Genomic DNA, 17,865 nt, shown 5'->3' on the forward strand with positions numbered 1-17,865 from the left:
GCTACTCAGGGGTGGGATGCTACCGGTTCTGTCTGGCTCTGTAGAACCGGTAGCTCTGAAGAACAGCAAACATAGAACCTGTTCTGTGTCTGCTGCTGTTCGGCCCACCCGGGCTCTTAGCTGTCCCTTATTTCCTGCTTTTTCAACCTCAGCTGCTTTGCACGGCATAGCTGCAGTTGAAAAAGCAGGAAAAAAGTGCTTTTACAAACGCTGTGCACTTGCGCGCAGTGCTGCTCAGCCAGGTAGCCAGGTCCAGGTAGCTCAGCAGTTTGTTAATTGCATGCGCACACAGTGCACATCAGGCACGCATGCGTGCAAAGCACACATGTGCACGTGACACATAGCCACCAAACCAGTAATTACACCGGTCGGATCCCACCCCTGCTGCTACTTTACAGGTTCATACAAATAAACACTTGTTGTCCACTTAATTTTATTATTGCAAAGAATAATCCCCCCACAGATCTGTTGTAATACTACTAGAAAAAAATTGGTCCAGGGAATAGAAAATGACTCATTTTCTTATAAAAGGAAAATTTAGACAATTCTTGATTTATAGCAGAGACCAGTTTTACTGGAAAATATTAATTTAGCAAAGAAATAAGCACTGAATATTGCTAATTTTATTATATATTTATTATTCCAATACACACAATGAAATAAAATAAAAATGCTTATACACAAATTCTTGTGCTAAATTTAAACATAGGAAATCTAATCACTAAAAAAATGAAAAAAAAAAAAAAGATTGACTTTCAGTGGTTTCGTTGCTTTATAAACAAAAGGAAGTCATTTATGAGGGGTAAGATCTCTACAAGGCGCATGAATACTTTGCATTTATGTACAATTGCATGAACAATCATTTTCAGTAATCATCATGAAGATTCCTTCTTGAACTAAAGACGAATCCATAAAGTTAATTTTCCATTAAAGTGGTTTTAAGACTTACTCCTTCATATAGCTTAACTGTTCTATACAGCCATTGTAAAGCACTTTCACATTGCATGTGAAAGGCTCTCCCACCCTCAAAATAGTTTAACTTCTAAAGAATATTCTCTTTTGTTCGTAGGTTGGAGATTCAAATAAGTGTTTCAGTATATTAATAAACCATACTCTCCAGAATTAGTCAAATCATGCTTATTTTACTAGAAATAAATTATAGTATCACTATACAAAGCAGTATCAACATTCAATTTAAGTCTTAAGAATAACAAAAGAAGTCAAATTGCAAATTAAATATTTTGAGATACCCAATACATTTTCCAAGTTGTTTCCATTAGTGGGCCAAATATTATTTGAAAGTTCTGCAAGTTACAGAATCCCATAATATACAGCAAACAGATCACATACTTTGTTCAAAATGTATTTGTAGGCGTTTACTCTTACAATGCAAGCATAATTTGTGTAGTTTCCTGAAGATAAATTTAAGTTCCACAACTGAAAAGGGATTTAAACCCACAAGGTTTCAAAATGATTAACAAGGTAAACTGTGACTTTTTATGCCAGAATTGCACATAACTCTTCAGAAAGCAAGCCAATGATATATAACTGGTCCTGCTATTATATAACATGGTACAGATCAAAACTATAATCAATCGCACTATATTTTCCCCAAAAGTACTCCTCAAATTCAAGTCCTTGAGATAGCAGTTTGCAGCAAGTACATAGCACAAACTAATTCAATTTTTATTATTTTTATACTGACAAAAGAAAAAAAGACCTGCATGTATTAACTAAAATAGCATATTTATTTTGCTATCAGCTCACATTACTGGTCAGCATTGATCCACAGTCATTAACCAAATAAAAAATTCTTCTCAAAAGCAAAAGCTTATTTCTTTCTTAGGTCATAGAGCTGGTATATTAACCTTTACATGCTGAAATATTCAATGTGTGGGGACTTCACAATCCAAGACCCATAACCATGTTGCTCCAGGTAGGATTTCAGCAAGTATTTTGTCTCTTGGTAAGATTCTGCCATAATCTAAATTAAAAAAAAAATTACTGAGGAATTGATAAGAATTGGTAAGAAATTTTAACAATAACCGGTTTCGGAAATGCACTTTAATTTCTGATTTTTAACCGATGTAATGGATGGCTGAAACTTTTTCCTAGATCTTATACTGTGATTTTTTTGTTTTGACTTTTTTATTGTTACTTTTTTTTTAAGTAAAAGAAGAGCTGTATGTCACTGTCACAGGAATGAACGATCTCAACCAGGAGTCACTTACAGGTACTCCTCAACTTACAACCATTCATTTAGCGACTGAAAATTACAACATTGAAAAAAGTGATTACCAGTTTTCACACTTAGGACTGTTGCAACATCCCTGTGATCAAAATTCTGGCACTGGCTTGTACTGATAACAGTTACACTGTCTTGAGGTCATATGATCACTATTTGTAATCTTCCCAGCCGGCTTCTGACAGGCAAGACAATGGGGAAAGCCAGATTTGCTTAATGACTGCATGATTCACTTAACAATTGCCGCAATTCATTATAACTGTAGCAAAAAAGGTTGCAGAATGAGGCATAGCTCCTTTTAACTGCCTCACTTAGCAATGGAAATTTTGGGCTCAACTGTGGTCGTAAGTTGAAGACTACATGTACATGGAACAGAAACAGTAAGCAGGGTTGAGATTCGTTAAGACAGAGGATATAAAAAAATCCTCGGGTTGGCCCACTGATCCTATAGTTGCTAAGAACGAAGCTGAGCTTGAATGTTCCTTTTTTGCTTTCCACAATCTATTAATGTAGTAGTTTGGGGGAATTGGAAAAAGCCTATGCAGATCGTACAGGCAATACCAATTTTTCTATCATTGCTTGAATAGATGGCCCATATTTTAGTTGTTAAATACAAGTTATCACAAAGTTTGCCTTTAGATGGTAAAAGAGGTATTTTATTTTATTTTATGATAAATCCAATTACAGATGGTATTATAAAACAGCACACTTACACTGTGTGCACAATTATTAGGTAAGTTGTATTTTGGAAGATTAATTTTATTATTGAACAACTACAGTGCTCTTGGTCAATCCAAAATATTAATAAACCACAAACCTGGATATTTAAGAAAGTAAAAGTGAGGCTTTTGCTTTCTTGTCAGTTTTTTGAACTGTTGACAATCAACTTTTTGTGCAGCAGAAACCACAGCCTCCCAAATACTGTTCAGTGAGGTGTACTGTTTTATCGTAAATCTCCTGTTTAAGAAGGGCCCAGAATTCTCAATAGGGTTTAGGTCAGGTGAGGAAGAGGGCCATGTCATTATTCTTTCATCTTTAAGGCCTTTACTGGCTAGCCACAAGAATTCAAGAATGCTGCTGAAAGACTTTTTACAATGTTTGACTTTTTAGAGTCAGTTAAATCTCTTTTTTGGCCCATTGTGCCTGACAAAAAGAAGCTACCTAATAATTATGCACCTTGATATAGGGTGTTGATCTCCTTAGGCCACACCCTCCCATATTATACAAACACACAGCCTCTGATATGCTTATATCCACTGAGCATTCAAGTTTATATAACTTGGAGGTGGAAAAAAAAGCATAAAAATGATATGGTCAAAATACTCACTTGCCTAATAATTGTGCACACAGTGTAGTATGAGATGCTTCTTATACTGTATATCCTAAATTCCTCAAGGCCACTATAAAAGGATACTCAATTTTTCTTATTTTGTTACAAGTGTAAAAAAAGAAACAAGGGATATAAAGATGGGCAGAATTCCAAAAACAGTTAACTTAAATAAATGTGGCTTGTTTTTGATATGATTCCTAGGCAGTATCATGAAGTCATCCTGTGAAATTAAGACAAGAAACATGCAGATCCACTTTCCAAATCACATTCTAAATCAATGCAAACCTATTTCTGCAACAGATCTGAAATAATTACTTGCTAATACTTAAATCACACTATGATTATTACTTAGCTTTGAAGTCAATAGTTCAATAGCTAAAATTCTACATTAGAAATTATGACACTTTTATTAGAGCATATTTATATTAGCTAATGTTACCTTTGCTTCATGGTAAGTTGTTGCTTTAAGTAAATCTTCTCTCTTTGATTCTTTAACCAGTAACTTAAAGCGACTTAACATTGCAGCTTTGCAAAGACGACTTGCCATTGAAATACCGCTTTTGAAGGGTGAACTAATTTTGAAAAAGATAGCAATAATAAGGAGCATATTCCGAGAACAATTACCATTGGTTAAAACTGTAAGCTATCATTACATAATAAAATTGAAAATTGTTTTGAAAGAAACCTATCAAAATTATTTCATAAAATTAAAATTTCTTCAATTTTTCGAAAGAACAAGTTCATATTTTATTTAATGAACTTTATTGGAACACTGACCTTTCAATGATTTTTCCATTTAATCCATCTATCACCTCCAGCGATAAGTCTCCTTGGGACCAATTCACACTAAGAGACCTATGGTCCAGGTCAATTTCCACAGGGTATGCAGCAGTTACCAAATTAATATGAGGTCTATTCACAAGGTAGAACATGGGAAATTTTTTACTAAGTGCATCGTCTATGCGCTGTTTGATGGCTATTTCTAATCCTCTTGTACTACAGCAATTTGCGTCCCCTAAAAAAATTGAGAGGCATATCACAAATATTAAAAAGAGGATCAAGAAATTAACTTGAAAATTAATTCTATTGTCATCGTCACTGTAAATGGCAAGATGAACTTCTATAAAATTACAGTAGACATTTACTTTTATGTAGAACAGTAAAATTTAAAGACACTGAAAACAGATGCTGCTAATAAAATTTGTGTTTACTATTTCAATACTGATTAAAATGCATTTGCAACTACATAGCAGATTCAGTTTAAATACATAGATCTGCTAAATAATTCATTATAAAACAAACATCAGTTAGGTCAAAAACTGCCTATGAATACATACTGAAATTTATATCTTAAGTTCTAAATGAGAATTTCATAGAATTCCAGCACTGCAAGAATTTAGAAAGTCAAAGGTTCATATTTTTAACTGAAAATAAATGTAGCATTTAAATCTATATTTCTTCTCTTCACTCTTATAATATAGTCATGTGAAAAAGGTAAATACAATATCATATTAACAATGCATGACATTACACTGTCATTTTACCAAAAAACAACAACCCCCAAATGGAGAAATCATCTGTAAAAAACTAAGTACACCTTATGATACAATTGCTTGTAGAACCACTTTTAGCAGCAATAACTTGAAACCATTGTTTTCTGTATGACTTTCTCACATAGTTGGGGAGGAATTTTGGCCTACTCTTCTTTGCATTGCTTCAATTCATTGAGGTTTGTGGGCATTTGCTAATACACAAGTCTTTTAAGATCTCACCACAACATCTCAATTGGGTTGAGGACTGGACTTTGCCCGGGCCTTTGGAATACTTTAGTTCTTTTCTTTTTCAGCCATTCTGTTGTAGATTTGCTAGTGCACTTGAAATCATTGTCCTATAACATGACCCAATGCCAGAGAGCTTTAGCTGTCCAACAGATGGCCTCCTGTTTGACTTTAGAATGTTTTATTATATAGAAAAAAGTTCATGGTCAACTCAAAAACTGTAATTTGCCCAGTTCTTGTGGCTATAAAACAAGCCCAAATCATCACCCCCGCTACCAACATGCTTGATGGTTGATATGAGATGTTTGTGCTGATATGCAATGTTTTGTTTCACCAAATATGGCACTGTGCATTATGGTTTCATCTGTCCAAAGGGCAGTGTTTCGTAAGTTTTGTAATTTGTTTAGATGCAACTCTGTAAGCCTAACCATGCAATCATTTTCTTTTTTTTTAGGGAAAAGCAGCTTTCTCCTGGCGATCCTTCCAAGCAAACAATACTTGTTCAGTCTTTTTCTTATTGTACTGTCATGAAGATTAACATTTAACATGCTAACTGAAGGCTGTAGAGTCTTAAGATGTAACTCTTGGGTTTTTCTGCTATTTCTCTGAGCATTCCATGATCTGACTTTGGGGTGAATTTTCTGGGATGATTTGAAATTATCTTGAATGTTTGTCCACTTAGGGGTAATCTTCCTCACTGTAAAATGATGGGCTTTAAATTGTTTGGAAATGGCCTTATAACTCTTTCCAGATTGATGGACAACAACAACTGCTTCTCTAAAATAATTGCTGATGACTTTACTCTTTGGTATTGTATTAACCCACACTTCTATGCTGGAGACCAAATTTCTAAAATCTCAATTTTTAGAGAGGTAGTCACACTTGCTGATGTTCAATTAATCAAGGGCACTTGATTAGCAGCACCTCACTGCTACTTAGCCTCTTCATGCCTATGGAATGAGTAAGAGTGCACCTTGTTTTTCCACATATGTCTTGTCCATTTTGCCTTTCTTTTTCTAAAATAAACGATAACATGGTGTAATATGTCATGTGCTGTAGTTCATCTGAGGTTGTATTTACCTCTTTTTAAGAACTGCTAAGGACCAGATGATTTTTAGTTATGTCCTGATATGCAGAACTATAGACCTCAAAGAGGATGTACTTTCTTTTTCACATGACTGTATAACTTTATAATGCAGCACTACTGAATTAGAAATAATTTACTTACCAAGAACTATTGTGCTAACATAAATTGGCTGAATGAAGTGACTCAGTAGGGCTCCTTGAACACCTAACACTTCCCACCTTGTCAGTTTATCACTGGCAGACATGCTGCTTATTGTGGCAATTTCAGCAGGACAAAAAGCTGTCAGATAAACCTTGCCTTCAACAACCACATGAAGACACAGTTCTTCATCAGCTTCAAATGCAGATACTGAGTTTGGATTGAGGTGCCTACAACAAAGGATATAGATCAGCCCTTATATATCCCAAACATACAGATAAGAGAAATAAAAACAGTATTTTAAGAGGATACCAAATACTGAAATAAAAGCTAGTTTGAAAAGTATTTTATTGTTCTTCAAGAATATTTTATCACAGTATAATAAATTAAGGTGTTGGACAAGGAAAGACACAGATTCTAATCCACTCTCAGCTACTGGAATTCAATGGATAGCTTTTGGACAATCTACCTCATAGAGTAGCTTTGGGAGAGCAAAAAATAGGAAACAACACTATCTTATGCCACTTCGGACTTCTAAACACAATGGAATATATAAATTAAATAAACAAAAAGCCTCACCAATACATAATCAAAAACATGTTTTTGAGGAAAATTATGAATTCGGCTTTATATTTAGAAAACACTACTTACAACTTAGACTTTATCTGAGCAGATCCTTTTGGCAACTGATTCATGTAGAGAAATACTTTTATATTTGGTTTTAATGCAAGCAGGTTAGATGTTGGATCAGTACAAAATATGGATTTGTCCATTATAGCAGGATTTTTACTGTAGTAAATTAAAAGCTGCCTATAAAAATACCTTTAAAGAAATATTAACATGTCAGACATTAGACATCAAGTCTTTAAAAATCCATATTAAATGCAGCTGAAATTCTGTGAACTTCAACATCATAGAAGAATTACATAAATGTAACTGAGTTGGGGGGAACATCATTATATACTTACCTAAGTAGAGAGCGCCTTGCAGTAACAACTGCATGACTATCATGCAACACTCTTCCATCAGGATGACTGCATTGGCTATAATTAAATTCACCTGTTCCAACAGCCACCACTTCATATTGTGTAGCTATGGGGAAAAGAGTAATTTTTTTTTAATGCTCAGGGTAAAAAGACTACCAACACCTAAACATTATTATTTACAGGAAGCATGCCTACCTCTTTCAATTATGAAGGCAGCTACTGAACTGCTACAACTCTGGTACTCTGGATACTTAGCCACCAAATTATCGAATATTTTTCTGACAACTTGAGAAATTTTTCTATGTGTGAGATGCTTCTCCTCTAGTAAAATATTTTTTTTAAAAAGTAAATAAAGTAAGTTTTTTTAAGCTATACTGGTATAATCATTCAAGAAAAGAAAGAACATTAAAGTTTGCATTCTTCAGTGCATAAATTGGGTAACTTCTGAGTGGAAAATCATTTTCTTGAAATCTGTAGGACTCCCAACTATTTAGCTTAGACATTTGAACTACAGGTGGTCCTTGTTTAATGATTCCATATTCAGTGATTGAACGTACAATGATGCTATATAGTGATAATTATGACTGGTCTTTGTACTTCTATCAGTAGCAGCAGCAGCTCCATTGTTGCCCAGTGCCTGGCTCACAATTACAACAGGGCAAGATTTTTCAGTCACATGATCACTATTTTTGACCTTCTTCCATATATTATTGCTCCATCTAGCTCCTAATGCAGACTTTTCTGCCCATAATCACTAGAGCTGTGCGACTCTCAAATCCAGGTCAGGCCAAATCCATTTACCCTTGAATAAGAGGGTTGGAAAGGCCCCTCGAGGTCTAGATCAGGCATGTCCAACCCCTGGCTCAGATGTGTCCCTGGATAGCGCGAAATACTGCCCCAAAATATAAAAAGTAATGGAAGTTTTCAAAAAATACTTTGTCTATAATATATACATTGTTTGTAGCCCAAAACAATTCCTCTTCACTCAATGTGGCCTAAACAAACCAAAAGATTAGACAATCAGGCTCTAGATCAGGGCTGTCAAACCTGATCGCATCACAGGCCGTAACAGTGACGTATTGGGATGTTTTTTGCCTTTGCAGAGCTGGAATGGGTGTGTTTATCTGCAACACAGATAAGCAGGTATTTGACACTGATAATTCAATGCTGTTACAGATACTGCATTAATTCATCAACAAAATGGATAAACTATATGGATTAATTTAGGTGTTTAAAAAGGTGTTTAAGAATAAAACAGCACATTCCTACCATAATGAATCTTTGTCAAATAGGCAGATTCTGTTGTTATTTGAGGTTTGGCTGCATGTATAGTTTCAGCAAAATTTCTGACAGGACCTGCAAACACAGGAGCAGTTATAAAGAGAAAACCCTTCCACACTGAAGTCCCCGAGTCACCCTTAAAAAAACTATGCTGGTGTGAAATTTTATCTCTCATTACTGTTCTGTCCTGACTGCATTGACCCTATTCCCAGTTAATTCAGTCAAATTACTTCCTTCCAAGGTAATGGTTAACATGTGACATAGTGGGACTGTTCTTCAATGGCAGCAGAAATCACCACTTTAACATCATATACTTAAGAGCAATTTAAGATGTGGATGAGAGAATTATATATTGGCAAAAGAAAAAAAATGTTACCAAGGTAGGTTTATAAAATGGCTCCTGTAAATGAATGTAACATTATTTAAGGCAGCAGCTTCTACATAAGATTAAATCTAGGACTCTCTACAATTTGATTTCTACTTCTCTTCATCTAAACTCATATGGCAGGAAAATGGAGTGCTAGCCAGCAGATTGTTTTTAATTATTTTTATTGTATTGATGTTTTTGTTGCTTTCGTGGGGTTTATTTTGCTATATTGTTTTGTGTTTAACTTTGTATGCTACTCAGTCACATACTGTACATGTGTTGTGGTTAGCCGGCAGCAGGTGCAGACGGTAGAAGAGACCGAGGATTCAGAGAAGGGGCTGGGACCATCAGGGAATGGACTGCTGCCTTCAGAGATGGTGGGGGCTGGCAGCAATGACGAGGAAGTTTCAGAAGAACCTGTGTTCAGTGCATGTGATCGCAGGATCCTTCGTAGGAGGGAACAGCTGAAGCTGCATAGACGACTCGGGAGTAAGGAGACAATGTAATGACCCCTCCCTCTAGGGAATATAAGCTTGGTTGCAAACTGCTTTTGCCTTTGCAGAAGGCAAAAAAAGTTCAAAGGAGTTAGTGTGATGATTACAGGCTCTGATTTATTGGACTAATTGGCTGCAAGCCATCTGTTATCTACAAAGAGGGTTATTTGTAGATTAAAGCCGTGAAAGTTTGAGTTTATCCGTGTTTGCTTTCAGAAACTTTGGCTGGGTCAGAACAATATGAGATGGGTAACTACATAAATTTACCAAATAAATAATTGTTCTAAAGAAAATGCTATACTGCAATGTTAAATCTATTAAATCTTCTGATATTCATCTAACAAAATTCTTATTTTACATTTGATAATATGTCCCATTAAGGCAGAACCTACCTACCACCTCAAGGTTAGGAAAAAAATATTCTATCTGCTCTTTTCTCCAGAGTCCTAGTACTAAGTCTTAGATATGAAGAATACCACTAATCCAGGGGTCCCCCAATTCCAGGCGATGGACTGACACCAGAAACCAGGCCGAGCAAACAAGTGAAGCTCCATCTGCACACATGCAACATGCAGGCAGCATGTGAAACCCCCCCCCCACCAGGTTTTTGGAAAAACCTCACTCCATGAAACCAATCGCTGGCGCCCAAAAGGTTCAGGGCTGCTGCACCAAACAGTTGGGGAGATATTCCCTCCATCACTCAAACTCCAATTGAACAGAGAGAATATCCATTTATGTTTCAAGATAAAAGCTTTACCTGGGTTTTCCAAAGCTTTTGGTTCTGCCTCTTCCAACTGCAGAAGTTCATCAAGAGCAAGTTTTGCTGCATTTGATTTTGATTCCTTCTTATTTTGGCCCAACCCAGTCTTATACTGAATGCCATCAACTATGGCACAAAAAGCAAAGTAACTCCCCAAGATATTTCCTTCAAAATGCAAAAAGGAAAGCAAACATTTATTTCTAGTTTCATAAAAATTAACATGTTTTCACCCAGCTTTAACTATGCTTTACTAATATCAAACTCTAGTCTACCTAGATTTAGGAAAAATAAAAAATAAAGGTTATGACTCTCAAACATGTTAGCATCTCTGTAATTTTATGTCCTCGTCTAAAATGCAATCACGTTGCAATGATCTTGTCAATTTAACAGAATAATTGAACTACATGTTTAAACATTTCAAAATAGATTGTTGACAGTTGTTTCATACCACCAAATAAAACCCTCTTCCTGATAAATAGGTGAAATTAGCACCCATTTACCAGTTCCTAGCATCATGTTATATCAGATTTCTACATAAAAGAATTTTAGATTTTAGCTAGATGAAGGCAAGAGACATCTTAACAATCTTATTTAAGTCTGGCATGCAATACTATAGTAAAATATTGGGAACAGCAATTAAGAGATCTGATTTCACAACTAAACCTGTAGAACAATGTGAATACCTGGCAGATGGCATTTAAAATAGCCATTACATATTCCTCAAATATACCATACCAAGACTTCTGAGTTTTTTGATCAGGATCTTTCATTTGCTTTCAGAGTGATTTCCTATAGCTTAATTCAGAAAATACATTAGCTAAGTTCGGTTAATTCAGGAATGCCTCTTTAGTAGTTGGGATCAATTTTTATTTTCTTTTGTTGGAAATTTTAAAAATGCACCAAGTATTTTAAGCCTTCCAGAAGCTTAAGGCACCTCTAATCCTTTTCCTATTTTTCCCCTTTCACCATTTGTTAGGGCACTGGATTAGAAACTAAGTTGTGAGCTGACTGAGTGACTTTGGACCAATCTTTATCAACCCAACCCACCTCATCAGGTTGTTGTTCAGGGGGGAAAACAGAAAGCAGGAACACTATGTACAACACCTTGAATTGTACAACTACAGGCTGGATCTAATAAATATAAATTATATACTCTGGTTTGTCTTTGGATCTTATAGATTTTATGAACTTTTGGAAAAGAACCAATAAGGGCCAAAATTGGAGCCATAATTACATCATCAGTTAACCCCTCCTTAATGCTGGTATAAATGTGCCCCCCCCCCCATCTAAAAAGAATTACCCACCAGTGTGCCAAACAAACTTTAGTTTGCTAGTTTCTTACACCACACTGAGGAAAAACCACAAGGTAACAAACCATAGAGTCCTATATGCAGTTTATTTACAGCAAACCAGTTTCCTAGGCTTTTCTGATGTACACAATACATGCTTCAATATCCAGCTATTAGGACAATGCAGATACCTTATAAGTAAAAAAAAATACCTGTTGCCACGGTCTCCTTTAATTCAAGTTGTACACGTTGCATTTGTGCAAACTGATGTAAAGCTGAGACTGGATTGATCTCCCCTCGCTTGTATTTTGAAATAAATTCCTTTGGAATTTTCTTGGGAGGAAGTGAAGTAATTGAAATTATAGGCACAGTTTTAGCATATTGATAGTCTTGACCTATAAAGCACATTGGTAAAGAGCACAAAAAAACTAATATGAAACACAGTGTTTACTTGATCTGAAACACAGTAACATCTTTCATTGTTATTTATATTTCTTCTCTTCCAAAAATTCCTCTTTAGAGTCAATTTACAAATGAGACTTATTCCATTTTATACTTAATCTGCCCCTTTAAAGATCCTGTACAGGGAAGGATAGAACTTTTAACAGTTATTTTAAAAATTCCAGTGTAAGTTTATCAAGATAAATACTATGGGAGAAAATCAGTAACTATAAGAAAGTTTATATAATTATATCTATAACATAATGAAATGCTTGGGATATTCTGAACTACAAATCCATTAATTTGTATAACTGAAGCAACATCCAAAAAGAACAGTTCAAACAGTTTTGCAAAAGATTTGTCAAGCTGTATCAATAGCTAATATGAGATGGATAATTACATTCAAAGAATTCTGTTAATGAATATTATGTTTGCAATATGATGTAGAAGCAAATGCTATCAAGACTAATTGTCATACTAGCATATATATGTGTGGCCAAATTACTAGCTGTACAGATTGAAAATGTAGGTCTCACAACAGTACAATCTCTTGTAACTGATAACATGAAAGTTGCCTTGAAAATATTAAATATGATTGTATAGTATTGTCTATTTCATATTCTGGTAAGAGACCTAAATGGGAATAGTGTACAATAGTAACAAACTGTAGTTTATTGTGGAACTACTCAATTAATATCTTGCTAATTAAAGTTTGAAGATTCTAGGAAGCGAACCATGGAAAAGTAAATAGGCTTAATGCCAGGAAACTAGCACTACAGCTACCGTTCCTTTTCAGATCTTTTTTTAAATAATAATTAGCACTATACTACAACCAATGATTTTGTATCCCAAATTACACAGCCAAATTCAAAACCAAATTTTAAAGCAATTTTTATTTTATTCAAAACATTAAAATACAAATTTCAAAAAGAGAAATACAAAAACAAAACACTACACTAAAAATTCATAAACAAAACATATACATAAATCCCCCCCCCCTGCTGAATAACTCATATTTCAAAAATAACAACTATTCCCCACTTGGGAAGCAGGCACACAAATTTCTATAATACTGTATACCCAACCCACTTAGCCTGGCACCTATCTAATATATAAAAACATATTTAATAGATAAAACCAACTACTGAATTAAACTTCTAAATCCTTGGTTAACAATCTATTTATTGTATTTCATTCACAGAAAGTCCACAATGGCTTCTAATCTACCATAAATCACAACAATCATTATCTCTTATCCGTCCAAGATCAAATATCCTCAAAGGATTCTTAATAATAAGGCTTTTCATTAAGGTATTAAACAGGATCTTTTCTAACAGTTGGATTTTATTCCACAAAGACATAAGTCTCTGTTGTGTATAATCTCCACAGCATTTGTTGTACAAAAAAGTCTCCTATAAATTGTAAAATATGTCTTAACATTTGTCTTCCTATTGGATATAGTAAATCAATTCCAATCCATTGTAAAGAAACCGACTTCTTTATACTGATGTGTTTTGTATCCAATGACAAGTAACATTCAATCTGTTTATTTATGGAGATTCTCAGTCATCCAGGTCACTGTTGTGCCAAAGGTGCTATATTCTTGTTCAAAATGCAACTGGACTTTTGTAGGGTTTTTTCCTTTTGAAAATTTCCATTTCTCCAAGTAGCTTCTTCAGTTTTCAAAGAAAAAAAAACCTAAGAAAGTTCAGTTGCCTTTTGAAAAAATTAATCTTTGGGACATTGAATTTGTTTCTACCAATTTTAGTGTTCAACAAGAAATGTAGAGATACAGATGTTTATCTCTCAAATGCTCCTGATGTATATAATTTTATGAACACCTGAAATTTTGTCCAAATCACCACTACACAAAACTGAAGGAAAAATAATAAAACAGTCTTTTGAGAGATCCATTTTTTTTCATTCAGTTCATCTGGCAGAACATGTTTTGTATCCTAATCAGAGGATATCATTCATCAGGAGGAAATATCTCCATTCTCAATTAAATTCTGGCCCTATGTCTTGAACAATTGGAAACAACTTTAATGAGACACTGCTGAATAACATGCGAAGAAAAAATTGGGATCAGACTTAAAACTGCCCAGTGGTAGAGAATAAACTGTCTTTCATATGGTTGGAGGCATACTGCAACACCTGAGAGTTGCCATCAGACTCCTAAGCATTCTACCAAGAGTAGCATCTTATGAAGAAAATTTATGGTTTTCAGTCCAATGAAGATTTTTTAAAAAGCTAAAAAAATATCGAACATACGACCAAGTAAAAAAAGGTCTTTCCTCGAGAGAATTGATTTCAAAAAGAACAGTTAGGCCCATGCAATGTGAGAAGTTACTCCTATTTGTGAAATCACCCTTCAGTGAAAGAGTGACTTGGAACAGGTCCTATGGTTGCCTTAGACTCAAATGGACTGTACAGATTTGATCCAAAAGTGAAATTGGAATATTCAAATACTGACTTCAGTAAAAAGAAAACACTGGAGTTTTCCACTACTATACTGTAGTTGTATACTGCAACTATATCTTGCTTTATTCACTATAGCAGCATTTCTCAATTGCTTGAAGGTGTGTGTACTTCAACTCCCAGAATTCTCCAGCCAGTTATTTTTAACATTATTTTCAAATTTTTAGTATTTTGCTCCAAATACTGGTTTTTTTAAAGTTCTGTTCAAAGCTCAAAAATGTCAATTGAAATAATTTTGCTATGGTCATTATTAAATGTTGGAAAGGGAATTCTTTTTGCTAGTTATTACTCTTTGAATCAGATGCTTCTCTAAAACAAGACTGTCCAAATTTGCAAAAACGTTATTAGAGGAACAAAATAATCAAGAAATACTTTAAATTCAAACTGTACTTTGACGCGTGCTGTTTGGTTTGGCTAAAAGAACCTTCAGAATAAGAGGCTACTGGACTTGGAAGATCATGAATTAAGATTTGGATGGCATGGTTACCTAAGGTATGATAAAGTAAATGTTGATTTCAACAAACATTTTGTCAGACTTGCCATTTTGAGAGTTTGGAGTAAATATAAAACAAGGTTTTCCAAGAAGGAAAGTTTCCCCACAGGAAGTTTTTTTTTTTTCTTAGAAAATAAATGGTGACAAAGCTGAACTGGTGAATTTATGGTAAAATAATATCTTTCAACTTGGGTGACCCTACACTCAAATCTAAGGATAATGTCATGTCTGCCATTGTTTTACATATCTACAATTGAAAGATTTAATTAGCCAAAAAGAAATATGGGTTTAACTTTGTCAAAAATGAATTGGAAATCATGTGTGGTAGTGATAAACGTATTATTGCTAGTCTGTAAAGTGTTATTGAATTTAAATCTGGAAAATGAAGGAACTTTGAGTATAATGTAATGCTTAAACAATGGGAGAATATGTGGAATAAAGGTTTAAAATTTACATTAAACTATAACTTAAAAGAAATACTTTAAATTGTAACCAAGTTAATCTACTAAAGCAAAAGCAACCAGGCCTCATTACTCTTATGCACAACCCCCTGTATTACAATATTACCTTTTAAGGATGACTATCTACCATCCAAAGACTGGACCAGCCCCATATCCATAGTTTAATCATAGTCTTATGTAGCTCATATGCATTTACTACATTGTCTATAGCAGGGGTCTCCAACCTTGGCAACTCTAAGACTTGTGGACTTCAACTCCTAGAGTTCCTCAGCCAGAAAAGCTGGCTGAGGAACTCTGGGAGTTGAAGTCCACAAGTCTTAAAGTTGCCAAGGTTGGAGATCCCTGGCCCATGGAATGTTTTAAGCAGTACCAAGCTCCTAATTTCTTAGTGTTGATAGACAACATAATAGGGAAAGCCACCAATACCTGTAATAGGGGTCACTTTAGACGCCAAGTTTGATACACTGGATGTTTCTGGTATTAAATACACCGGTTTAGCATTCTCCGCTTGCCGAAACGAACTACTGTGAGACGAAGGCGGGGCAGGTGGTTGGGGTGGCTGGGCAGGCAAGTTCTTCTTCAACATTTGAGCAAAACTAGGTACCCTAGAAACCTGAGCCCAGTCATTTGCCATCTTTTCTCACCTAAAACCAAGTCGAGACAACAAAGAGCGTTATTTATCAGCAGGGCATTCCGGCGTCCATTAAGGCGGCCCTCCGTGCGCCGGTCAAAACTATTAGGAGAAGAATGGGCGACGGGGGTGCGGGGGGCAGCGGGGAAAACGTGCCGCCCTTAGGAAACGAAGGCAGCCACTAACCCTCAACCCACCCAACGAGCGCCAACGGAAACTCCGCCTTCGAGAGAAACTACACGAAGCTGGGAAGAAAGCGCGGGAGGGAACCTCCGCAGTTCTAGAACCCCACGCGGGAAAACGCCGCCTTCGCCCGCTCTTAAGGCTGCGAATCACGTGATTAACACTTCTCTTCCTCCGCCCGACGCTTTCACGTTCTTGGGCGGCGGCTCGCTGGTTGGGACGCCTCTTAGAAACGCGCGTTCCCGGCTGCTGCAACAGAGCGGAGCGGGTTCGGAGGGAGGGGGGAAGGGCGGTCGGAAGACGCGGCCTCCAGCTGATCGGTTGGAAAGGCAAGGGCGATTTTTATCTCTGGCCGCCTGTATTTAAGAGTAAGGGCTGCCGCCCGCTTTAAAAAGTGGGACGAGTAGGAAGGATTTCGGGGGAGGGGCCTTCTGAAGCGTTTTTATTCCGAAGTGGAATTAGTGGAAAAAGCTACACCTGGCTGGATCTAGCGCGGCTTGGCTCAGCTTGGCCACGTTACCGAGTCTGGCTTGCTGGCCTGAATGTAACTTTACAGTCCCCGCTACACATAATACTCAATATACATATTCATTTTTTTTATAAAGTGACAAAAGTAATGGACCAGGGAAAGTGCTGTGGACGTACTATACTTGGATTTCAGTAAGGCATTCAGCAAAATAGAGCACAGCCTACTTTTGATAAGCTACAAAAATGTGAGATAGGCAGCACTACTAGATGGATTTGTAACTGCTTGAAAAACTGCACTCAACGTGTAAGTCCTTAATGGTAGTATATCTACGTGGAACGAAGTAGGCAGTGGGGTACAAGGTACTCTTAGGCCCAATACTTTTCAATATCTTCATAAACGATTTTGATGAGGGAACTGAAGGGGAATTCAATACATTTTTAGATAAACACTGATCTAGCAATAGTAGCCAACACCCTAGATTATAGGCCCAGGTTCTAAATGCATATCAACAGATGTATGTATATATGTAAATATATATTTGTCAAAATACATTTGGATCCTAAGCCTATAATCTAGGGCAGAGGTCTCCAAACTTTAAGAACTTCAAGACTTGGGGACTTCAACTCCCAGAATTCCTCAGCCAGCTTTTCTGGCTGAGGAATTCTGGGAGTTGAAGTCCCCAAGTCTTAAAGTTGCTAAGGTTGGAGACCCTTGATCTAGGGTAGGGGTAGGGAAACTTATGGACTTCAACTCCCAGAATTCCTGAGTGAACAATAAAAAGTTCCCCATCCCTGGCCTACATGTCCAACATTTGTATATTAAACAGTCCCATTCAAGTCAAAAATTGATTTCCCCAACAACTGAAAAATCAGGCCAGGGTTGGGGAACCTTTTATGGCTCACTCAGGAATTCTGGGAGTTGAAGTCCGTAACTGATTAAAAACCAAGTTCCCCT

The 17,865-nt window shown here is 36.0% G+C and overlaps 1 protein-coding gene across 1 annotated transcript; it reads right to left on the reverse strand.

Annotated features, from left to right (window-relative positions):
• Positions 1-618: 618 nt before the first annotated feature.
• On the reverse strand, positions 619-16,668 carry ADAD1 (adenosine deaminase domain containing 1). The gene is made up of 12 exons (XM_026697992.2): positions 16,457-16,668; positions 16,055-16,272; positions 11,968-12,150; positions 10,464-10,631; positions 8,834-8,920; positions 7,760-7,885; positions 7,547-7,670; positions 7,230-7,400; positions 6,582-6,808; positions 4,353-4,590; positions 4,015-4,147; positions 619-1,984 (listed from the first exon to the last, which is right to left on the reverse strand). The coding sequence occupies exons 2-12, from the start codon at positions 16,260-16,262 to the stop codon at positions 1,871-1,873; spliced, it is 1,779 nt and encodes a 592-aa protein (XP_026553777.1). The 5' UTR covers positions 16,263-16,272; positions 16,457-16,668; the 3' UTR covers positions 619-1,870.
• Positions 16,669-17,865: the final 1,197 nt, after the last annotated feature.

The sequence above is a fragment of the Pseudonaja textilis genome, chromosome 6 (genome assembly GCF_049901715.1).
Source record: "Pseudonaja textilis isolate UNSWEBS1 chromosome 6, rPseTex1.2, whole genome shotgun sequence".
Taxonomy (NCBI): Eukaryota; Metazoa; Chordata; class Lepidosauria; order Squamata; family Elapidae; genus Pseudonaja; species Pseudonaja textilis.

Bases quoted from the DNA above. Each gene is read 5' to 3' on its own strand.
- ADAD1 (XM_026697992.2), bottom strand. From the start codon at position 16,262: ATGGCAAATGACTGGGCTCAGGTTTCTAGGGTACCTAGTTTTGCTCAA. The intron at 7,671-7,759 runs GTAGGCATGCTT...TTTTCCCCATAG, and splicing joins TGCCTTCATAATTGAAAGAG to CTACACAATATGAAGTGGTG. The intron at 6,809-7,229 runs GTAAGTAGTGTT...CCTTTGTTGTAG, and splicing joins GCTCAGATAAAGTCTAAGTT to GCACCTCAATCCAAACTCAG.